At 39.5% G+C, this 25,047-nt stretch overlaps 1 protein-coding gene across 18 annotated transcripts in view; it reads left to right on the top strand.

The window, feature by feature from the left end:
• Positions 1–25,047, top strand: part of TENM3 (teneurin transmembrane protein 3) — a 696,676-nt gene that overhangs the window by 631,394 nt on the left and 40,235 nt on the right. For 13 of the 18 annotated variants that reach the window (XM_052683284.1, XM_052683290.1, XM_052683291.1 and 10 more), the window contains 9 exons: positions 1,346–1,372; positions 3,909–4,055; positions 10,575–10,791; positions 11,814–11,933; positions 12,331–12,592; positions 18,337–18,604; positions 18,956–19,099; positions 22,037–22,286; positions 22,697–22,717. In XM_052683284.1, the coding sequence (XP_052539244.1) occupies positions 1,346–1,372; positions 3,909–4,055; positions 10,575–10,791; positions 11,814–11,933; positions 12,331–12,592; positions 18,337–18,604; positions 18,956–19,099; positions 22,037–22,286; positions 22,697–22,717 (1,456 nt within the window). The remainder of the gene's footprint in view (positions 1–1,345; positions 1,373–3,908; positions 4,056–10,574; positions 10,792–11,813; positions 11,934–12,330; positions 12,593–18,336; positions 18,605–18,955; positions 19,100–22,036; positions 22,287–22,696; positions 22,718–25,047) is intronic. The other 5 variants (XM_052683287.1, XM_052683303.1, XM_052683288.1 and 2 more) reach the window with 3 other exon arrangements.

Consider the following 25,047-nt stretch of genomic DNA (forward strand, 5'->3'; position numbering starts at 1 on the left):
CCATTACTGGGGGAAAAAAAAAAACATACAGTGCAGTGGCTATCTGATACTTTCTTTGAGAGGCAAAGATTAAAAGTTTCCGCCTGTAAGTTGTAGCAGTGGTTGTGTCTTTGGTGTGTCTGTGTATCCTTTGGTTTGCGAAGAACCGCTCGCCATTCAGCCAAACAGGAGGAAAGTCCGTGGCTGGAAATGCCTTTCTGACCTCCAGTATGCAGTACTTGCCAGACTGTATCCGCCATCCAGCCCAGGTTTAGAAAAGGACAAATTCTTGAAGTTTGCCCATATGAACTCTGCTGGGAAATCTTATCCATAGGAAGAATGAGAGACTGAAGCTGATACTGGTGGCTCAGCTTTGCTCATCTCCATTGCAGTGGTCTGTAGTGTCTTGTTGCAACGTGTGTAGATATATGGGTGTGATAGCCCTCAGTGGACCTGTCCCACATGATTTTGTTATATGTATCCCTTGCACATAACTGCATCTAATGTCTGTTTTTTGAAAGTAAGGATCTTACAGCCCATCTCTGCTGTGTTTCATGTATTAGAAGAAAGGCTCACTGCTTTAAATCCATCTTGTGCTGTCTTTCATTCATCCATCTGTCCTCAGTTTTTTCTTGAAATTTGAAGTGGCGTAACTGATAAGAAATAAGTCTTCCTATTCTTGGATGTACCGTGTTACTTATTTTTATACATCTGAAGTCTGAGTTTAATTTTCACCCATTTTTCCAAATGACATGGATTACTATGCTACTAACCTCACTACATCCTCTCCCACCTCATGTATGTGGTCTAATCTGTTTGCAAAATCGGTGTGTGTGCTCAGAAGAATAATGGTGGCTGAATTCCTCCTCCTAAAAATACCATTAATCCAGTCGGAGTTGACATATTACGCTGGTTATGCTGTCAGAGTCATACATGACCTGCAAATCCAAGATCTTCCAGTATGGCCAGTGCTTTAAAGCTCAAAAGCTAAGTGATTGCTCCTATATTGTGTTGAAATTTGGATTATTTTTTTTTAACTAGTTTTGATTATAGTTTTGTTATACGTAAAAATCAAAGCTTGTGAAGAGAAATGAGAAGAAAAAAGAAAATCCTACTGTCAGAAATGCAGCATCTCTTTCCTCCGCAGGCTTCCTTTTTGAAACAGTTTCATTGAATCATAGACTATGTTTGCTGAAAAGAGAATTTCTTGCATTTTTAAAGGATGAGAAATACATTTTCATTCTGTAACGTAAGACCTCTCATGTCAAGTGCACCTGCTTGATTTGCATGTGAATTCTGAACAATTCTTGTTTTATGTGACACTTCTGAAATGTCTGTCTGTTTTTTTTTCTTTCTAATTCTCAAGCTCACTATTTGGATAAGATAGTGAAAGGTACTGTATATTTGCTCTTTGATAACATGCCTATACCTACATGTATTTTTTAATATATGAATATATAGTGACAAACACAATAGATTGGCAAAATAATCGTCTCTTTCATATATTCCATGGCTTATAAATTTAACTCATAGTACTTTCAACTCATATGATTAAAAATGAAATCTTTCTTATGTTATGTCACGACATTTTATCAGTTATTATATGTTTCTATATAAACTATGTACATGCATTAGATATTGTTTGAGCCAAAAACTGAAGATAGCATTCATTTGCTGTTTGGTTTGTTTCTTTATGAGTTTTGTCATTGGATCTTTACCTATAAAAAAGAAAACATTTAGGAAATAAAGCAAAGCAATATTCTTGCCATAGAACAAGTGTCATTAGTTCCAAAGAACAGGCTAATTATAGATATGTGTGTTTATATATAGACAAATCAGTAGTATAACCTAGGATTTCAAGCTTTTGTTTATCTGAATGCAGAAAATCTATGGAGAATTACGACTTGTATTTTCTTTGAAGCTAGAGAAAGCTTGTATACTCCATATGACATTTTCAACTGAAAGGATCAAGGATTTAAATATTTATCATGAAACAGCAAAGACTCTTGTATCTTCAGTTATGGTCAAAAGTTAATTAAAAAAAAAAATGTTTAAAATATTCCCATCCCCTCTTTCCCTGACTATCTTCTCTATTCCTTATTTGTGTTCTTTTTTCCATTAGAATATGGCAATATTCATGGCAATATCCAGGCTTTTACACAATAAGTCTTGAATGTAACCAGTTGACTCCTAAAACATTCTATCAGTAGGGGAATTAAATATGTAAGTCTTCCATAAATTAAACAGAAGAAACATTAAGGAAAAGATAGCTCTCTATATGTCAACAAATACAATTAGCAGCTGCAGTCTGAAAGAAAAAGAGTAGCAAGACTAATCACAGCCTGGCTTGGTGGCATGCAACCATAACTGTAGCATCACCATGCTTCCTCACAAGAGAATCCTGTGATTCCATCTTCTAAGAGTAATTTGATGAGAGGGAAGCACTCTTTCTAAGTTTTTCTAAGAGTGTTTATACTTTGAAAGGAGTCTGTAAATTCAAGATTTGTTAGAAGAAAGAAGAAACTGTTCCTTCTAAAGTACTGTTCTAAGCTCAACTAAGTTTAACCAGAGTGAGTCAGTAGAGCAGTTCACAATGACAGCAGTTCTAGAAAGAGAAATGTTTTAGCTGCTTGGCTTTTTTTTTTTTTTACATATATAAAAGTTTGCAGGAAATGGTTGTGTCCAAAAGTACTGATTTCTAGCCACTTTCTCATCAGATACTTAGTGCCATATCTGTTCTTGCTTCTGTCAGTGTCTTATCATAGTCATAGATAAGGAACGCCAAAATCTACATATTTATAGTGTTGTCATTCTCATACAGATCATGTTGGCTGCATGCCAGATTTCATCACTAGGAAGTGACAACTACTGTTGTTGTTTTTTTAATGTAATGTTAGACTGAAAACAATTATACATTTTGGATATATATTAAATTATTTTAATTGTTTCCCAAATTTTCCCTCCTTGGCCATAAAAGCAGACAAGATAGGATATAAAGGTAACAGCACAAAAGCCTTAGGGAGATTGTCACAAAAAATCACTCTCTGCTATCTGTCTTGAAGCACGTCACTACCGTGTTTTTGTTCAGTCTATCAATGTTTTATTGTGGTCCTTATGGTATTTCATTTTGTCCGTCCTAAGTAATCAAATTCGCACAGCTACATTTAGTTGGAAATCCTGTTGGTCCTGTCCCATCCGTATGCAGCCTGAATCCTACTGTTTGTTAGAATAGATGCTAAGCTGCTTCACTATTTCCTGGGCTTTGCTTATTCTGTGAAAAGGAATGTACTTCTGGCATAAAGTATAGTCATTAAAACCAGCCTATACTTTGTGCAGTTTTTTAGCGCACTGTAATTTCACATGAATATACGGCAACTCTGAGACCAGATAAAGTTAACGTTCTCTTCTATTACATGCCTAAAACATACCCACTTTCCTGCTTAATGATTTGGAGGGATTCGTTCATAGTAACAGGGAGTTTCAACATTTGTAAAGAACCAATACTACAGAGAGCAAATAACAATCAATTCTATGAGCACAGAAAAATGCTTTTTATACAGCTCTGTTTGCACAATGCACTCATCTCGTTACTCTACCAAAATAAAAAAAAATAAAAAAAAAAGAAATTAACAAAAATTAAAAACAAACTTAATTTTGTCTGGCCTACAGGTATTTAGAGGATTGATGCATTTATTTCCTGCCTGTACAGGTAAGTGGTGTCTCAAGTGTCAGGCCAATCAAAGATGCCACTTTGTTCAGAATTATGTTCCCCAGGTAATGTTGCTGTTCCACTCCATGTGCAATTACAGTATTTGTGCTGTTAAAAAGGCCTGTTCCCAGTAAGTGTCCCTTGTTTGTATCTTTTATTTGGCTGAAATAATTGCAATATTTAAATCACTTGTGATGTTCTTCTTTGTCTGTTTCGACAGAGGGTTGCCCCGGCCTGTGCAATAGCAATGGGAGGTGCACACTGGACCAGAACGGCTGGCACTGCGTCTGCCAGCCAGGATGGAGGGGAGCAGGCTGTGATGTGGCCATGGAAACTCTGTGCACTGACAGTAAAGACAACGAGGGAGGTAAGATACACCAATTGGATCTGTAAAACTGGGGAGAATGTGTTGAGGAATGGAGATTTTACAGTCATATGGCAAAAATACTGCTGTGAGAACCATGCACACTCTTTACTAGCTCTCATGCCTGTAAAAATACACTGCAGTATGCTCTGCGTATCAGCAAAGCCTAGCAAGATGCTTATGACAGGCAAGATAGGTACTTAGAAGATGATGAGTGTCACCTTAGTTTTCCTGCAGTGTTCTTTTAGAGTGGAATAAAGCATCGTTTCAACTCAGTGAACTGTAGCAGGGAACACAAAAAAGGAAGGAGTGCAAATTTTCAGTGACCTCACAAGGAAATGATCCCTAGAGGAAAGGCCGGGACTTTACATTTTGACCTATGATACTATTGCTGGAAACAATTGCTTGCCCAATCTAGAAAGTTCTTGTCCCTCTGTAGCCCGTGAACGCTCAGGTAATTGACAGGACACTCCCAGAAGTCATTTGTTGGGGGTTTTTTTGGCTTGCTTCCTTGCAGTCTGTCACTCGGGTGACAGGTAACAATCTGCAGTGAGATGCAGGCAGAACTGCTGACTTAAGGAATCAATCTGCAATCATCGTTGTAGGGTAGGGAAAGGAGACGGGCTGTGGCTTTGGCAGGACTCCAGAATCGAGCAGGAGGAAAAACAGCAACACCAAAGCACGATTATATGTGAATGCAGCCATGGAGCAGATCAGCGTAATACTTTTATTGTCTTTTTTCCGTCCCCCCTCCCCTCTCATTAACTACTTTTTAACACCTTCTGATCCAGAGTTAAGAAACTCCGCTAGGGAATATAGATGTTAATAATGTCATCTGTGGCTGACTGTTTTTCAGCTTTAGTTTGCAAAGGCCTTTGTTGTTGTTGGTAGGCTGTTTTCTCTTGTGTCCGGATTGTAGTTGGGATTTTGGAAATCACAGTCTGTAAATAATAGTAGCTCTTATTTCTTATGGAAAATGCAGTCAAAAGAGGGGTGGTATTTATTGCTTTACATATCTTTTGATTTACCACACTTCTCTTAAATATTTTATATTTTGAGTGAACCTTGCACACTCAGGGGCCTGAAGAATATGATGCAGTCTGGTGTACAGTGAGCTAGTGCAAAGCCAAATTTCTGTGTTTGTGGAGGGTGCAAGAGGACTGAGCTATCTATAGCATTTCCATGCAGAGATGTGATGTTCAGAGAATGGAGTTCACATGGGCTGGGGGGTTAAAAACATAAAAAAGGAGAAACCTGCAAGTGTGAAAAGAGACAAAGCCAGGGGGAAGAGCAACTAGGTTAGAACGTAATCTGGACAGAAGTAATAGCTGGTAGGAAAAAAGAGGGGAAAGTGAAATCCCAGAGATGGTCTAAAAGAGATTCAGTAAGTGTTAAGAATAATAGAACGACGTGATTTATCAGAAAGTAAGAGGGAGAGTCAACAGCAGATAACAGCAGCAGGAGGAAGAGGAGCAAGGTGAGCAGGAATGCACTTAAGCAGAACAAGAGAAAAGGAGATAATCCTTCAGTCTGAAAGCAGTAATAGCTGTTTGTGAGGAAAAAGCGGAAGCAGGACGAGGAATTGGAGCAGAAAGTATCTGAGAGGACAACTTAAAAGTTCAAAGAGAGAGAATGATACTGCAAAAATAAAACTCTAATGCTAGTGTTTGTATAGCTTCTTCTCTTTTGATTTTTTTCATTACTTCCTTTACAGACATTAAGCAGCAAAATTTTGGGAGGGGTTAGGCCAAACAGTTGTTTTGCCACGATTGACGTATATAATGCTATCTGTCACCAGCGTTTCTTTTTCAGAGGACCTGGTTTTAAATGTGTATGCCTCAGTAAGGAGCATATTCGCTTCTGTCTTTGATTGGGGTCTGAGAAACAGAGTTAAAATGCAACAATTAAATTAAATTAAGAATTGGAACCATACCAAACAAAAAGTCCTCTTTGCCAGAAACCCACCTGGAAAGAGAAGTGCCATTTCTTCCCTTTCCAAGAGTATGTGCAGCCAACCCACTCATCTCTCAAGCAAGCAATCCAGTTTCCAAACAGCTGTGGGTAATGGCACACGGATGCCTTTGCTGTATTTATTTACAATGAGACATGAGGTTATCTGAGCACTTATGCTGAATTTATACTGATAACTGCAGGTAGCACAATCTATATCACACTAGGCTCAGCAGTGGTGTAATTGAAGTTAGCATAGTTGTTAGCTAATAGAGATGCTGTGGTTAATGTTTGCTTCATCATAAAGTGGATAAAATGTTTTTCATATATTAATATAATTCATTAATAACAATGTCTGCTGCTCCTCTGATGCTTAGCTGTTTGTGGGACTTGTTGTTTGAATGTCATGAATATGAGCATTCAAATGACCTCAGTTGAAAAATTCCTAATAAGAAACATTAATGGCATCAAGGCATTCTTGGTCTTTTTCCCATCTAGAATCTACTGACATATAATAGGATGATTATTTGTCTGCCTTTTAATACAGATTTTTGAAAGTCTTATAAATCATTTCCCTTCAAGGATGACTCTTTATTTTCCCACGTGATCGAGCTAGACAGTCTGTTACAGGATTTTCTTTACATTTCAGCAGTCCACAAAAAAATGTGTCTGACATAACTCTTAATGACTTTCTGAAAGAGGGGAAGTCAGAGTTGTCTGGAGTTGGAAGAACTCTAGCTGCTTTACTTGGAAAAAAATGTGTCACTATTACACTTTGACTAAGTGAGCTGTGTTTTGTCATCACTTTAGGAAGCAAAATCTGTTGACTCTTTAGATAGGTCTTTATCAAGCAGTATCCTTTGTTAGGCTTGCTTTTTACAAGCTCCTATTCAATTAATAAGTGTAGCTACGTTTCCACCAGCAGAACTGAAAGGACTATTAACAGTGTTTTATTAGTAAAATTAAAATAAATGCTATAGTAAAGCAAATCCTACTCAGCATTGCACTGCTGTATTTTTGTAATTACTTGCATAGGCTAGGATGGCTTGCTCAGGATTATTGTTGTCACAGTGCAAAGTCAGACTAATTTGAGTACCCAAAGGTACGCTTACAGGGATACTGCAGTAGGATCGCTGAAAAAGATAGTTGTGTGCTGCTCAGGAATAAATCAGGGGCTATTTCTTCTTTTGTGGCTTTTCTGACCAGCTCCTCCTAAAGGCAATCATTTTTACTGTCTATAATTGAGTCCACTCAGTGTACCCTGTTGTAAAACTGAGCTACATGAGGATAACAGAGTTTTGTTAATAGGGTTTTCTGTCCATTCCAGTCTCTTCGCTTTGTGTGCCACTGGCACTGAAACCATTCTCGTGGAATGGCCAGCATCATAGCTCCAAAACCAGGTGCCTCTGATATAGGGACTGAATTTCACTTTATGGAGATTCTGAACTGCCTAAAAATAGTCAGCTTACTTATCAAGAATGTGATTGATGTAGGCCCTTGGCCATGAGCTCCCCTTGACAGGGTCAGAACTTGTACCCAGGAGTAATTTTGTCCACAAGTTGTCTTCCAGGAAGAGACAATAATGAAGTCATTATGTGTGTTGTATATAGAAGAACCACTTACATCTAGAACAACAAGAAAAAAAGAGAAGTAGCCCCCTCAGGCTCATAATGATTGTCCAGCTGGCTAGAAGAGTGTTTATTTTCTGTATAATTTTCCTATTGCATTTGAGTGATGTAACTGATAAGCTAGTGTTAAGCTAAGCCTCATTTTTCAGACTAAATGCAATTCATTGATATTTCACAGGACTTCCTCAGAAAGGAAATACCACTGTGCTTCACACAGTGCAATAGAGTAGTCATCTTAGTGGTACTAGATAGCTCTAGCCACATAAGTACAGAGAAAGAATGAAAAATGTTTTCTCAAGTTATAAGGAGCCAGATTCATAACCATTCGTCACTCGCCTGGGCAAGATGCTGATAAACTCCAAAGAAAAATAACAAACAGCGTATCCCTATATCTGGGCTGGTGAAAATGAGAATCTTCCTCTGATTGATGTTAGCAGAGAGGCTTGTAAAAATGCATTTCCAGCTGATTAGTTCAGAAGGTGTCAATCTCCTGCAGTTTTATGACCTGCAGACTGTACTCCAGATGTACATTTGCTTTTTATAAACTAACAAAGATGAATGACTAAATTTGAGCATTTCTTTGGCAACTGCACCAGATATTGCCTGGGAGACCGTACAGAGATATAAGAAAGCAAAACTATGCTTTTAACCACCGGTACCCCCAGGTTTGACACTGAGCCAGGCTTGACATTGAGCCAGGCTTCTAGAGCTAAAACCAGCAAGGGAGCTGAGCACCTCAGCTGGTTTCGTATCATACGAGAATGATACTGTAGAAAATCACTAGAGTCATAGACGGTTCGAAGTTAGAAAGGCCTCTAGATATTGTCTAGTCCCTGCTCAAAGCAGGGCCAGCTAGGGCAGGCTGCTCAGGGCTCTACTGGATTCCAAATATCGCCAAGGATGGAGAATGCGCATCCTCCCAGGGCAGCCTGTTGCAGCATCTGATGACTTTCACAGTAATAAACTTTTTCTGATGTTTAAACAGAATTTCCTGTACGCCAGCCTGTGCCCATTGCCTGTAGGCCTTCTGCTGGGTATCAAGCAAGGAGTCAGGTTGCATCTACTTTGCACCCTCTCATGAGGTGTTTATATGCACTGATGAGATCCCCCTCCAGGCTGAACAATTCCATCTCTCTCAGACTATTTCTCAGAGGAGAGGTGCTCCAGTGCCTTAATTGTCTTCATGGCCCTTCACTGAACTCTCTCTGGCATGTCCAGGTCTCTCTCTACCGGAGAGTCTACACTGAACCCAGCACTCCAGGTGTGGTCTCAACAGGGCTGAGCAGAGAGGAAGGTTCACCTCTTATGACCTGCTGGTATCCCTCTTCCTTACAGCCCCATATGACATCAGCACTTTCCTTGCTGCAAGGGCACATCGCTGGCTTGTGTTCAGCTTGGTGTCTGCCAGAACTCCCAAGGTCTTCTTCACAGAGCTGCCTGCCAGCCAGTTGCCCCCTAGCACGTCCTGGTGCCTGGGGGGGGTTCCTCCCCAGGTGCAAGACTTTGCACTTCTCTTTGTCGAACTTCAAGAGGTTCCTGTCAGCCCATTTCTTCAGCCTGCCCAGGTCCCTCTGGATGGCAGCACAACCCTCAGGCATATCAACCACTCATCCCAGGAAAAATCAGTGATGTTTCTTTTCTCTGAAAAAGTTTAAGCTTTGATATATATAACGATGACTTTTTCATCTCTTTTATTTTCCTTGAACTGACTTCAATGTCAGCTGAGTTAAATAAGAATTTTAGATGTGCAAAAGAATAGAAATCCCAGCCCTTTGCTGTTTTGCCAATCCTCTAACTGATCCACATAGCATGGCAATTCTTAGAGGAATACCTTTAGAAGATCTCTGTTTACTTACACTCTTTCAACATGTGATTGAACAGAAAAATGGATGATAATTTTCCCTGCAGAAAGAAGTTATACTATAAAGCGAGGTTCTTTTGTAAGAGAAGCTGTCGTGGGCTTCCTCAGAGTGCTGCATTGGTATATTTTTCAGTTTAGTGCAGCAAGCAAGCTCCCTCTGTAATATAAATGGAATAATAAAATGTTTGAGCTATTTCAGTCTTGCCATTCTTTGGGGGAAACAATTATCAGAATGTGATACCATATTACATTCATCTAGAAATTTTCTGTCGCTGACATTTCCAGGCTCATTTTCCTTACGACTTTACTTACAGCAAATTAGTAGTTATCAATTTGATCTTGATTTTAATCTTTCACCAAATTAGATTTCCAGCGATGTGACACATCTACTGCTCGTTATATGTGAATATTTCAGCACACGAGCATAAAAGCACTCACATGTTTAAATCTTGTTTATAGTGGCCAGCATTCCTCATCATTTTATTCAGGAAAAAAAAAAAAATCTAAAGGTTAAATACAGATTTTGTTCTCTTACACATTTACATGCAAAGTAGTGGTGGAAATTGCCTTTGCCACTAGCAACAAAACCTTCCTGCCAAAGTATAGAGGAATTCACCTTGATAAATGCTGTGAAATATTTAAAGATCCTTGCAGCACAGATGGGCTGAAAAAGTTGAGGAAAACAGCAGAGTGGGATTTCCTTGTTTCTTTTTTCTAGCAAGCCAAATAACCCCAGACAAAAGCTACTGAGACCCACCTAAAATATTTAATATTTATAAGTTAGGAGTGTATGCAGAGCCTGAGTTGCCTTCATTTTCTGGTTTGTTCCACATGTTTATAGAGAAGAATCAAACAAATACACTTAATTTATACACATTGAACCTGCTAGGATTTCCATGGGAGTTGAAGAAGTCAGTGGAAACAGGCTTATTTTTCCTTAATTGAAAGTGAATTCATTAAAATCTTAATTATTAATATTCTTTCCTACTGCATAATTTTTCTAAATCTCTCTGCTAGCCGACTCACTTGCATACAAAGGGCCAGAGAAAGAGTTTGTTCATTTTTCTGAATTTCTGCCAACAGATGGACTGGTTGACTGTATGGATCCTGACTGCTGTTTACAGAGCTCTTGCCAAAATCAGCCTTACTGTCGTGGGCTACCAGATCCCCAAGATATTATCAGCCAAAGCCAACAGTCACCATCTCAGCAAGCTGCTAAAGCATTTTATGACCGGATCAGTTTTCTCATTGGAGCAGACAGCACTCATGTCATACCTGGGGAAAGTCCTTTCAATAAGAGGTGAGCGTGACTCATCCTTTACTCATGCATACTGAAACAGTTGAAGAGCATGTGAGGTGCGCAGTAGAAGATCCATTGTGATCTTTGTCTTCACGCAATGACTTTCCGCAAAAGCATTTTTTCCCTATTTATCAGATTACTTGTGCTTATCTGAATACCTGCAAAATTCAGATTGTTGGTGCCTCTGGGTTGCTTACCATACGTGGTACCTGTATTCTAACCAGGCACTTCATTAATGATTAAATAGATCTTTATTTAACCAGTTGATTTGGGTTAGCACAGTTGGAAATGTATCAAAGCAGTGAAAACACTTCAGAAGGAAAAGCAAAGCTGCACTTTTTAAACTGAGCTCACTAAATAATATAAATTATGAATTAATGTAATAGAACTGTTAAGTGCACGACAGTATAATTGCATAAACTATTTGACTGGTGCTCTGCAAAGTAGTAATGACCTGAAAATAAAACAGTAACAGGAAGCAGGTGTCTCAGATCTCACTGAGTGAAAGAAGATGATTTACACTAGAACTACTGTGTTTGCAGTAATTTAACAGCATTAATGTGTTTGGGCACAGCAGATGATTAAAAGTTGTTGCACAAATGTTCCTTATTGCTCTTTTAAATTTTGTACTTTGTAGTCCCTGCAGTTTTACAGATTGCTTTGATAATTGAAAAGTACACTTTTCAAGAATCTGCCAGAGGTATGACTTGCAGAATGTTTAGTTTATAAATTCTTAAAATTCTTCAGTGAATTACTAGGCTTAGTAGCTCAGTGTGGTCAAAATGAAGCAAAGAACCTTAGCCAAATGAAAACAAAATTATTATATGTAGATGTTGTGGTATGTGTTTATACAGTGTAAATTATGTGAATTTGTGGAAGGGTTAGAGGCTCAGGGATGATTTTGCTAACGAGAGTTGATGCCATGTGGAGATGTTTGTGTGTGTTTGCTGTGCTAGCTATTACTCATTCAAAAGAGAATTATAAAAGCCAAATTTGTATCTGATTCTGCATCTTTTTTGCAGCCTTGCATCTGTCATAAGGGGCCAAGTATTAACTGCTGACGGAACTCCACTCATTGGAGTCAATGTTTCCTTTTTACACTACCCAGACTATGGATACACAATCACTCGCCAAGATGGCATGTAAGTTCGCTTTGAAGCACTTCTAAGGCACAAAGGCAATGAATACATTAATGAAAGAGCTCCTTGTAAAAATAAATTGATAATTAAATAATGGAAACAAAAGACATGAAAAAAATAATTGAGCAACGCTGAACTTTGTACATTCTTCAAGTAACGTTAAATATGCCCACTATATACTTTAGAAGTAGAAGGACTTGTTTAATTTAAAAACAGGATCCCAAATTCTCCATGCATAGTGCAGTATCACGTAATGTAATGTAATTGATTTTTCTATTGCTACTAGTAGAGCTATTCTATCTTCAGAGCAGTACAATAGGATGAAGAATCACTCAGTAAAATGAATGCTGTGGATGGCTTTGGGAATTTGCTTAATAGCTGCCCCTGTTTTTTTTTCTAGGTTTGACTTGGTAGCGAATGGTGGTGCCTCTCTGACACTGGTGTTCGAGAGATCACCATTCCTGACCCAGTATCACACTGTATGGATTCCCTGGAATGTCTTTTATGTAATGGACACCCTGGTCATGAAAAAGGAAGAGAACGACATTCCTAGCTGTGATCTGAGTGGATTTGTAAGGCCAAACCCCATCATCGTGTCATCACCTTTATCTACCTTCTTTAGAATTTCTCCTGAAGATAGTCCTATCATCCCAGAGACACAGGTAAACTGTTCTACAAACAAATAGCATCTTATCTCTGGCTAGAATTAAACAACTATAATGAAGAGAGTACAAATTCTTCTTAAAAAAATCACTAAGAAATTGCAACATCATAATTTTTTTACTGTAATCGTGTTATATACGCACCACAGAAACAAAATGGAAGTTGTTTTTCCACTGTATCACAAAGACCCATGCATTTCACTTTATCCACTTAGTTTTAATGAAGAGCATGATTCTTCTATGTTTATATACTAAAATAATTCTGTGTTTGTAAAAGGAAGGGCAGGCTTACAAAGACATGAGCATGGATGTTAATGTATGTCCTCAGAAGTTGTAATGCTCAAATGCTCTCAACTGAAGGAGGTGTGATTGAAACCTGTTTTTTTTTTATGTCCTCGAACATAGGCTGTGTTAGATTCCTCCATTTCAGATACCTGGTCACTAATGTAGTCTTCTTGCAATCTTAAAGCAGAGATGCATTTCAGGAAAGGAGTATTTATCTCATTGATTTCTGATAAAAGCTCTGCGCTCTTTCTCTCCCTCTCTCTTCCTCTTTCTCCCACCCTCACAATGCCATAATTGCATAGGACACACTTTTTCCCATTCACTAAGAAAAGTACTTGCATCTTCAAGGGAAACATAGAAAATATATTGAAATGTTTTCATTTAAAGCTTCCAAGGAAAGAGCAAAATCATTTTAAAAAATCATGGAAAAGGGCAAATTTAAGGTAAAGATGTGGGAAAATTACAACTAAATGCTCTTCCAACCTATGCCACACTAGAAAATCGTTGCTTTTATCCTATCTTTCTGCTTCTTTGGTGGCTGCACATCAGTTGAAAGTAAGGATTTGTAAAACACAGACCACTAAAAAGCAGCTCTTACTTACCTGTTTTGTCAACAGACAATAGATTCGGTTCCTGAAGTAAAAGGCTTAGATGGTGTATAAATCAAGAAAAAGTAATAGTAGAAAAATATGAACCTGTTTTCTCAGAGTACTTGTAATGCTTAGATTAAATGTCTTTTTGTGAGCAATTGGACTAACAAACTCTGGATTCCAACTGATTCCCACCTGCTGCTGTTGTCTGCCACATCCAGTCCTTCCCCTGCTGACTGCATTGAGCCTTTGTCTCATGGGAGTATCACTTTGGATACTACATCCCTGCCCAAATCCTTATTTTTTTTTTATCTTAAATAAACTCAAAAGGAACAGTTATTTTAGCGAATTCACTTATTTCACATGTGATTGAGATTGGCTGCCAGGTTCAAAGGATAGGAAGTCTGACAGACAGGACCGGTAGCCCAGGCTGATTTCCTTACAAAAGAGGGCTATGTTTTCACTGGGTCTTTGGTGCTAAGTGCTAATGCTAATTTCTGACGAGGAGAAAAAAGTACTGGTGATCATGGATGCAAAAAAAAAAATTTGTGCTCTGTAAAAACATCAAGGAGTATTTTCTTCATTGTACTCTGCCCGTCGTGCAGGGTGATCCCCTGCTTCAGCAGGTGGGAGCTGCATGGCCATGCCTGCAACGTAGCCCTGTATGGTCAGATTCATCTCTGAAATGCATCTTGCACAACAGTCTGTCTCTCAAAAAATTCACCAATCTGATAAAAGACAAGCAGCTTCAGATTCCATACAGAGCTATCTGCTCAGCTCTGGAGGAACTGCTGTAAATCTTTTCATTTTAAAGGGGGTGATGCTAGCTTAAAGCACAGGAGTCTGGATGAAAGCAGAGAGAAACAAAGCATTCCCCATGTTCTCGCAGTTGACATCAGTCACCCTGTTGATGCAGTGTGACAGCATTCACTGTCACGTACAGGAGAAAATGATGTGCTGCTGTAATCATCATCATCCCTCGAAGTGCTTCATCATCCCTAGGAGATAATGTTTCCAAAAGAGCGTACTTAGTGGCTTATGAATCCCAAAATGATCTGAGGGGGAATTAAAGTCTGTACTGAAGAAGCAGTGCAAAGAAAGGAAAATGGAATAAGAGGGCAAGCAAGGGGAAAGAAAGAATAAAGCAGGTGGAGGGGTGATCACAGGCCCAGCAGACCATTATTCAAGAGGGATGATAATAAATACGTGTGAATGAAATTTGAACTACTTAAGCATGAGTTTTTATCTACTCTTAATCACCAGCTAGCACGCACAGCCCAGACATAACTAGCTGGGATTAACCAGTGTTAAGCTATGTGCAGGCAGGAGGTCAGGCTAAGGTGGAGCTGCTTGTGGATATGACATAATGTTGTTGCTGTACTTTCCTAATATAATAAACATATTGCAGTGTGACCTGGCAGAAACCCAGACATGAGTTACAACAAACAATTCTGAAAGAGAGTTTTTGTGGCTTTCTTTCTCCTACGCTTCCATTATACACTAAGGTGTGTAATGTTCTAAGGTGCCTTCAACAGGAGCTGGGCAGCTAACCCTAACCATTCCATTGCCCCAGATGTGGAGGTGAATGAAGACTGACAAGCTTCCCTTCAAACATTTCTGTGTCCTTGTTTTCTAGCAAATTTTCTGATTTTGTCCTTCGTATTCTGGTGTGCCTCTTGGGTTATGCTTTCACTGACACAATTTAAGGCTTCTACTTAAGGAATTGTAGTTCTACAGTTCTTTGGTCTTGAGCCTTGTGCAATAGCAGTAATTGTCAGTTCCTCCCTATGTCTAAATGTGCCATCTTTACCCCTTTCAAACCAAGATGATACTTCATTTCAGTACAGCTGTTCAACAAAACAGAGCAAAGCACCTTGCTCTGACATAAGGACTTAAGTTTGTGCTGTTTTGTGAAATTTGTTCTCAAATCACTGTTGAAATCACTCATTTTGACAAAAATAGATGGCCTGCAGCAGGCATTTCCCCCTAATTTAATGTGCATTCTTCGTTAGACATTCTTAATAGTACGAGAGCATGTCTCCTGAATCACGTCATGCAATGGAGCAGGAAAGCATTGCAGAGCCTGGCAGAGTGAGTCCTTGTGGCTGCAGGAGGTGAGAAACCCTGCACCATTTTTGTGCCTCAGTCACTCACTTGAACTTTGGGGCCAGCAAGCTCTGTCTTTGAGAAAATTGAGGCGACTCTCATCTCAGTCCTGTAGCTTAAGTGTTTCACAGCTGTCCTCCCAAGAAGCTTGATTGTCAATAAATAAAATGCCAGCCGTTGGAATGTGGCGGGAGGGCTATAACTCAGCCCCCGTGGGGTATCAGCCTTTCTGGAGATAGTGTGATACTCTGCCGGGAGAACACAAAGTACAGACAGATTGGTTGTGCTGGCGATTCCTGATGTGACTTTTATACCCGGTGACTTTCCTGATTGCTTTACAATTGATGTGTTGTCATGGCTCCCATAGGATGCTCTCTGCTGTGCCTGATGATTTAACGTTTCAGATGAACATTAAACTGTTTAATTCTCTTTGTAATGCTTGATTCTGAGAGAGAGATTGAGATGCATAACCTTACCTCTGGATTTCTAAAGTTCGCAAGAAAATAAGTTACTACAGGGAATATTTTATGGAAAGAAGGAAGTTATAAGTCAGATTTCCAGCAGATGTTTGAGGCTTCTGCAGAAACTAATAATAGGGGTTCGTTCTTTTTTTTTTTTTTTTTTTTTTGTTTTAAACCTTGCTGAGAACCGTGTGTGTCCTACTTTCTAATTTGATAGTAATCCACACACACAGTGGAATTTCTTGGAAATTGAAACTTCAAGGTGTCCTCTTTATTGCCTGTTATCTCAGGCAAGAGTATCGGAAGACCACCTAAGTGTTTTAACGCTGCTCTGCCACAGTCGAGGCTGTAAAAGAAACAGTGGTCTTAACAGGAGACCAGCGAAGTCCATGAAATTTGTGCCCTATTACAAGTGTATTATTTCTTTTTCTCCTCTTGCTTACAGAGAACTCCATCTGTTAGACCGGTTTTAATGTGCGGTAGATGAGAGTCCTGCTGATGTCCTGAGGAAGAATCTGTCTCAAGTTCACTGGTGTTTTGTGTTGTTCCTTCAAAGTCTTAGAAAGGGGATATGTTCACGGTTGCTTTTCTCTAGAGTTTTTCTTTGTGCAGAAAAGATTTGCTTCTGCTCTGCCTTAGACGCTGTGTGTATATTGGACTGAGGGAGAGCAGACTAGATTTACAGAAGGAAATTATGCTGTCACCTCCTTCCAGGTGATGGTATTGCTTGTCATTTCTCTCAGCAATGCCAGGCTGTTGGTGGGGAAAACTGAGACATTCAAAGACTAACAATTACTCTGAATTTAATTTGTCTAGTCTCTTCCAATGCCTCCTTTATTTCCCACTGCTCTGTTATAGCCTTACTGGAGATGAAGAGCCATATGCCTACATATATCAGATTTAAGTGTTCATTTCAGACAATGAGCCAAAATACTATTTCTGATCTGTTGCTGTTGTTGTTACTGCTGCGAAGGAGGCAGATACAATTAATAGCATATAAATCTTTACATACCAGTAGCAGTGCTAACATAGTTAGTGGTGGAGCATCTGGTGCCCTCCCAGAGAACATAAAACCACATTTTTTCACTCTGTTCAACACAGTCAGTTGTTTAAAAGCAGTGCCTACGGGCTCTCTAGCATAGAGAGCAATGGTGAAATCCTGAGCTAATGTAGTGCTACAGCTTTTGATCCCACAGAAGTCTCGAGCTTTATGTCAGGGCTATGTGTGCTCTCCTGAAGGCTGCTTTCTGCTGGTACTGGTTTGTGTTTGGTCTTCAAACTTCAGGACTAGGAGACAGGAAGGTAAAACAGAACTTCCCCAAAGTGCACCACCGAGGCTCTGGGCTTGTAATTCCACATCCTTTGCCTCCAGTTATGTTTATAACCATGTCTAGATGCTTCTTTATCCTTATTTTCAATAAGCAAAGCCACTCGCTGGCTGTTCAGTTGAAGTACTCACTCTCATTGCTTAGGGACATGATTCCCTAATAGAGTTTTCTGTCCTGACGGAGGGATAGGACAATATTGGCTGTCCTTATCCACGTTACACAGAAACCCCCCACATCCATTCATCACCCACTGAAGCTCCTCAGCTGAGAGGAAGAGAGGAGGTGGAGGGGAGGTAGGAACCTTTTAAAAATAAAATTGAATCATTGCACCTCTCTGAAATGAGAAAGTGGTGAGCTGATGTCTGAGTAGTGAATATTGATCAGGAAATATGGAAAAGCTTTCCCTGAGGCATCCTACTTATCTCTCTGAAATAAATGGAAGAATGCTCAGGTTTAAAGTATTTACAGTCCACAGATAATGCAAATAATAAACCACCGAAAAGCCCTTCCTGTGTTACACATGAACTACAGGAGCAACTAGACACCCTAACCCAAATCTGAAGCACTGCCCTGTTTCGAGGTTCCTCTGCCTTTATTAGGAGATGAGCAATAGCAGTCAGGTAAAAGGTGCTTTTCTGCCTCTTTTGGAAAAAGCATTTGGGAATGTTTCTTCTTCTTCAGACCTCCTTCCTTAAAATAAAGAAGGCATCTCTGAAATCCTTCAACAGAAGGTATCAGCTAAACAGCTGCAGTACGACAGAGGTTGAGCTGTACTTTTCAGAAGGAAAGAAAAGGTGGAATACCACACATTATTGGTTTTTATTTAATACCTTTAACTGAAGGCCAGATTTAGATGATAATTCATAATGGACTGTCATGTAGCATCATGTCAGGCATCTTTTTATAATATCTGCATTGTGCAATTTAATTTCCAAATCATTCAAATAGTGCCTTTTTTTCTTACCAACACACAGGTACTTCATGAAGAAACTACAATACCAGGAACCGATTTGAAGTTATCATACTTAAGCTCCAGGGCTGCAGGATATAAATCTGTTCTGAAGATCACTATGACCCAATCTGTGATCCCATTTAACTTGATGAAGGTTCATCTTATGGTGGCGGTGGTGGGAAGACTTTTCCAGAAATGGTTCCCTGCATCTCCAAATCTGGCTTACACTTTTATTTGGGATAAAACTGACGCGTACAACCAGAGAGTCTATGGATTATCCGAAGCTGTCGGTATGTGTGCTGAAAGGAGGGGAGTTTGTTTGTTTGTTCGTTTGTTTTTCATTTTTTTCTGTTACTGAAAATAGAGAGGCATACTTTCCCCATACACAATAGCATGAAATGGATTTCTTCTATACCTGTTCTCATCTACTTCCTTTAATAACTAAAATTACTTTTATAAGCCAAGATTAGGTTTTTGAAATATTTTGGAATCCCATTCAGTATTTTCACTATGTTTCTAACAAAGCCATAGGGATTATTGGGAGAGCAGCAGAATGTACATAGTTCAGGGAGTTCCGTTCCCTAAAGTGGTCACCTGAGCACGTTTCTGTATTCAATGAGGAAACATACTGTTTTTTTCAGTGTCTGTGGGCTATGAATATGAGTCTTGCTTGGATCTGACACTCTGGGAAAAGAGGACTGCCATTTTGCAGGGCTACGAACTAGATGCCTCTAACATGGGTGGCTGGACGCTGGATAAGCATCACGTATTGGATGTTCAGAATGGTAAGGAGTTAAGTTTCTTCGTGCCAATTTCAGTGTTTGCCTGCTCTGCACGCTAGGCATCTCGTTCTCTTCATTTAAAAAAAAGAAGAAAAAGAAGGGAAATTATGGGATGTTTTGCATCTGATAAACGCTGTGAGTTTTACAGTGCATGTCATGTTTATTACTTCTGCAAATACTTATGCATTAATAATAGCATCTAACAGCAACAGTGTAATTCTGCATTGGATATGTTCACCAAAAAAAAAAAGTTGTTGAGATTGTTATTAAAAATTTAGTGATGCTAAGGAAATGCTGTTTCTCAAGCGTTTGTAGGTTTTCAGCATTGTTAGCATTCATCCACTGTATGGTAGCAGTATCTTGAACAACATTTCTACTTTCATTTCTCACGGTGTGTGAAAATAAGGTGGTGGTAGCAGGCATCCTGCCAAACTGAGGGCGCTTCACTCCCAGAGCAAAGTCCCTCATTTATACCAGAGATTTTTCCCTACTGCTCATGACATCCCCAGCCACAGCATGGCTGCTGGTGGGAGCTGTTAGCAGACAGTACTCTCTGTTCTGGAGGATGAGCAGTCGTTTCCACTGTCGTTCCATGAGGTACATCCTCTCTGGAGTGCTGTGGTCAGCCTAGAGCTCAGCAGGTGACAAATGAAACTTCCTACAGGCAGTGAGAGTCTGTGTGCCCCTCACTGTTGGAGCAGAGCCTGGTTGCTAGCGAGCGAGTTCTCCTTCCTCTCAACAGGACAGGTTTCTAAGGACCGTGCCATGGCATCAAGGTCAGTTGGTCCCGTGTGCAGCTCTCTGATGGCTGCCACACTGAGTAAACCTCAACTGAACGTTGCACAGGAGGGAATTGGGAACAATTTGGCTGAAAGAGAGATGAAGAAGGCAAAGTTGCATGGCTCAAGGTGGGAGTTGGTTGCAGTGTACTTTTTTTTTTGGCAGGGAGGAGCCCAGAATTCTTTCAGCAAGGAAAGAATCACTTCTGTGGTACCTGTTGTCCCTCAGAAGTTTCCTGCAGTGCCTCCTATTTTTTTGTGAGATGCACTAAGTATCACCTAAAGCATTGCTTCTGGCTCATAAGGCAAGCAAGGTAACCAAGTACAGGGAAGGGTGACATTGTAGTGTCATTGTACCTAATTTAAAAACGAGGAGAGGAAGAGTGCAAATTCCTGAAAGGTAATTCACCAGAAAATGAAAGGAGCTACAACTATAAATACATACATATGGCTGATTCTGTTGACAAGTCGAATCAACGGCAGCTTTAAATTATGTTCAAAAGTATGTATGACAAGTAATGACTTTTCAAAGTGAGGTGTGTTTAATTGAATAAACGAAGAGGAGAGATGCAGTGACAAGGCAGGTAAGCTGGAGAAATTTATTCAGAAGGGAGTGCAGACTCTGTTTGCACGGACATCCCTCGCTCTTGCAGTAAATAGTCTAATGTGCATCTCTTAGTCTGTGATAATAGAGGAGAAATGTGAAGGACCCATTTTTCAAGGTAATGACAGAATAAATCAGGTGCAATAGTGCACTGTGCTGACTTGTAGAATTCCTCTGATGAAAATTATAGAACTCAGCTATTTCAGGCAAAATTATGGTTCCATGATTGTCATAAATGATGTAATCATGAGAGAACGGATTTCGTATACTACTAATGCATTCTGGCTTTGACTATTCATGAAAAATACATTCTCCTCCTTTGAGTTAGATTACTTATTTAGATTACTTGTCATTAAGTTTCCATAAACCACTTTCATTCTTCCCAATTTTATTGCTCTTACGTGTATAATCTACCAAATTTTATAACATTATCAAGTAGTGAAGCCACCTAAAGCATTTAAAGAGGCAAAGTATTTTTTCCGCATATCTGTCAGTACAAAGAGTTCAGTTTTGGGGTGGGGACGGAAAGAGAAATCCATCTTCAATTTCCTCAATGCGTTCCAAAAAGAAGTGCGTTCCCCAGCCCCGACTGCCTTTGGAACTGTACAGACAATCAATACAATGTGCATTGCTGTGAAGTACGCGTGGCTTTCGTGGATCGTACCACGGACAGGCACATTGTGACTTACAAGCACCACCATGATAGACGGCCGTCGGCAGGCTGCACCGTGATGGATTCATTGACATCTTCAATACTGAGGGTGCTAGCAACATTTTAATATGCTATAAAATTAGATGTTTGGTTGTTTTTTTTCCCAAGACTGAAGACTTACCATAACGTGCATTTTTCTCTTCAATTTCCTGTGGAAGCATAAGGAAGAAAAGTTCTGCTGAAACATCACTTTGTCTTTACAAAATTACTGTTCCTTTCTTGCCTCAAAGCAGAATTAAGTTTAAGAAGCAGGTTGGCCTGGCGCATGATTTTTTTTATTGTTGTTTTTTGACATTTTTAATAACTGCCTGTAGCTGCAGACATGGTACTGAGGCAGATGTTGTTGCCAGGGGTACATTTTCATTGTGAGCTGAGTAAGGAGCTTTCTATAGTGTAAGATTCAACTTTTTTGAAGTACCTTTTTAGTTAATATTTACAGTTTGCAGCAGTAATCCAGTTTTGATGACATATGACATCACATTTTAGTTAGCTATGGTAGCAAATACTTTTTTTTCCTTTTTGTAATACACAGTTGGGTGAAAATTCAGTCGTTTCGTGAGAATTCCAAAATGGAAACATTTAAAATAGTTTTTTCTACTTTCAACAGATAGGGTAATTTAATGCTTTCTGTGTGTTTTAGTGTATTTGTGACTTAATTACAACTATAAGTGGTTTAATTAAAAGTTCTCTTGTAGTGAGAAAAACCATGGTCCTTCAGAAGTCCTTTAAAATATATTAAACCAAGAAAAGGAAGTATTGGGAATGTCTGTGTGTCATTTCATGTATATACATCCAAAATTTTAATAAACCACTTTTGATTTTCTGTTTTTTGCATTATCTGCCAGGAATCCTCTACAAAGGAAATGGTGAAAATCAGTTTATATCTCAGCAACCCCCCATTGTCAGCAGCATTATGGGCAATGGAAGAAGACGCAGCATCTCCTGCCCAAGCTGTAATGGTCAAGCTGATGGTAATAAATTACTGGCTCCGGTTGCCTTAGCTTGTGGGATTGATGGCAGTCTTTACGTGGGGGATTTCAACTATGTTCGACGGATATTTCCATCTGGAAATGTAACTAGTGTTCTCGAACTAAGGTAAGTTTTTCTCACACCTTGGACCTCTAGAATTGTGAGTTACTGCTGCAAATAATATGTATGTCACACATTTCTGGCACTGTGTAAGTCAGTTTCCAAATGCTTGTGGAAACTACAGGAAGTCAATTAATAAGATTTCAGTACATTTGAAATTGTATATAAAACTGAAGTTAAAAAAAAAAAAAAATACCATGGTAAAATATCTGAACTCTACACATCCAAACAGTGAGAATTTAATCTACGCAGAGTAATTATTCTGTGGATCTGAAGGGTTAACCTACATAGTTGGGGTGAGCAGACCGCTTCACTAATGACAGATTTAAATGTTGCCTTCTTTTCCTCTTTTAACATCCTTTCTGAGTATTTTTCTAATCATGTTTTTCTGTTCTTTTTTACTTGCTCCCACCAAGAAATAAAGATTTTAGACATAGGTAAGCATTTCTTAAAGAAGATTTATATTTTTCTAACTGTTCCTTTTTCTTTTTTAACAAATGAATGCTTATAATGGACTAGTCATTTCTAAGATGTATTATTAGAAAGGAGGAGTATTTTTCAAAAATAATGAGTTCATATGTTTTAGTTATGTCAGCCGTCAGGTGGTATCGTCCTCTCGGATACGAGGTCCTATTTTCTCATCATTCTCTGCCTTCAGTCAGGCTTCTCTCTGTGCTGTATCTGCCTTTCTTTCCTTCATGCTCCTATCTTCTCGCTCCCGTTCCTTGCTGGCACTTCTGCTAATTCTACCAAAGCTCATTCATTAATCAGATCCCCCAAACCTGATGAGAAAGGCATGTAACTACTAGAATTACACAAGTATGAAGTGAGTTCATTTCATTGACCCTTTGATGCTGAGACTTCTCGGGCTCACATTTTAACAGACTTTTTCTTTAAAATTGAACTTTTCTTAGTAGTGAAAGCTGAAATTGTTGCATAGTAGGACAATTCCAGTTCAGAAAAGTACACCAGGATTTACAAGATTTGTCATAGACAGAAGGTGAATTGGAAGGTTTGTAGTACAGCATCCGTCTGTTGCAGCATAGGTGCAGCAGTGGCACAAACAGATACGCGAGGGTGGATGCTTAGAAGTGCTTTGCCACAGCAGCTGTGATGGGAAAGTGAGCAAAACCAAAGTCATGCTGAAATCTTGTTGGATATGTGAAGCCCTACATGACTTTGTGACAGAATTACTAAGTACCAGGCTCAGTAGCCCTGTAGGGCCTCTCCTTTTTTGCTGCCAACCCTTTTCCTTCCTTGTTTTTAAACAAAGAGTGCCATACCTCAGTTATCCTTCAGCCCAGGTGATTTTTTTTAAATTCACTTTGCTCTGGGCATGGTAATTCCTGAAGAAGGGGGTTATGTTTAAGTAATTGTTTCAAACAGATGAGGCAAAAATTTCCACGACTTAATAAGGCATTTGCACTGGTGCTTGTAACTGAGAGGTAATGCATAGTGTGGCTGATTTGAAGTTATTTGCCAGGTGTTACTTGGAATCTCTTCTCTTTAGTGGTTTTAAATTCTCATTATTAAGTTTAATTTGTATTTGATATTCTACTTTTAAAAGAAATACATCCCTTCTTAGACCACAGGCTGTGATTGCAACTGTGATAAGACACTGTCTTGACAAACGTACAGAATACAGATTAATATACAAAATGGGAATTTGGCAAGGTAGGGGTCAGTCTCTGCTCCCAGGTAACAGCGATGAGAGGGAATGGTCACTGTCCATGGAGGTGTTCAAGAAACATGGAGGTGTGGCACAGAGGGATGTAGTTAGTGAGCAGTATAGGTGGTAGGGAGACAGTTGGGCTGGAGATCTTAGAAGATCTTCCAACCTCAATGATTCTGCGATTCAGTGATTCTGAATGCTAGCTGGGAGCTGCTACTGCTCACCTGCGGGCACCATGCTGCACATGGGCTGCGATGCCTCTCCCACCTCACGGCGCCCATGCTGTAAGTTAGGGAGGCACTGCAGATCGGATTATCCTCCAATGTGTCAGTGACCTCACTTTTTTTCCGTCTGAAAGCTGAGCTGGTGTCTTTATGCACACTGCTGCCTCTGCGTGATTAATGCTATAGGCATTCACAGAAGAGGTAATTTTTAGAAGGACTTTGAAGACAGGAAGGTCACCTGCAGGCTGTGGCAGGATCCCAGAGAGTCCTTAGGGAGACAAAAGAAAGTTCAGTAGGGCCTGAAAACAGCTTTGAGTTTAGAAGGCGCACAGTGAAAGGGAGGGTATAGATCAGGGAGAGTGTTTTTATGAAGCACTGCATGGAGAGTAATGCAGGTGATCTGAGGATTTGGAAGAACAGCAGAAGCAAGGTAAGGAGATGGGAAACAGATCATTATGCCAACTAAACAGCACTTAAAAGTTTGTGTAACACAAATTTCACGTTAAGAAAGCCAACAACAGGACTGGGAAAATATGGGAAGTCTGGTTGTGTAAGGGGCCTGAGCTGTGCATGCACTTGTGAGTGTGTGCTTTCAATCATTAACACTGTTATTAATTGCAGCTAGAATTAGTTAATTTGTTGTTATTTGTATTTATTGAACCCCACGTGGGCATGTAGCTGCTTAGTGGTCAGAGCTCCTTGCAGTGACAAAGCAGTGCTCAGTGAGTCGAGATGTCACAGACTGCATTTTATTTCTTGTTTTTTTTATGTTATTGGTAGAAGGCAGAGCATTAACATTATTTCAAACTACAGTGAAATAGAGTAATCTCCATGCAGCTTTCCAGGTTAACCCTGTAGTACGATTTTATGC

Source organism: Tympanuchus pallidicinctus, unplaced genomic scaffold (genome assembly GCF_026119805.1).
Source record: "Tympanuchus pallidicinctus isolate F22 unplaced genomic scaffold, pur_lepc_1.0 scaffold2, whole genome shotgun sequence".
Classification (NCBI taxonomy): domain Eukaryota; kingdom Metazoa; phylum Chordata; class Aves; order Galliformes; family Phasianidae; genus Tympanuchus; species Tympanuchus pallidicinctus.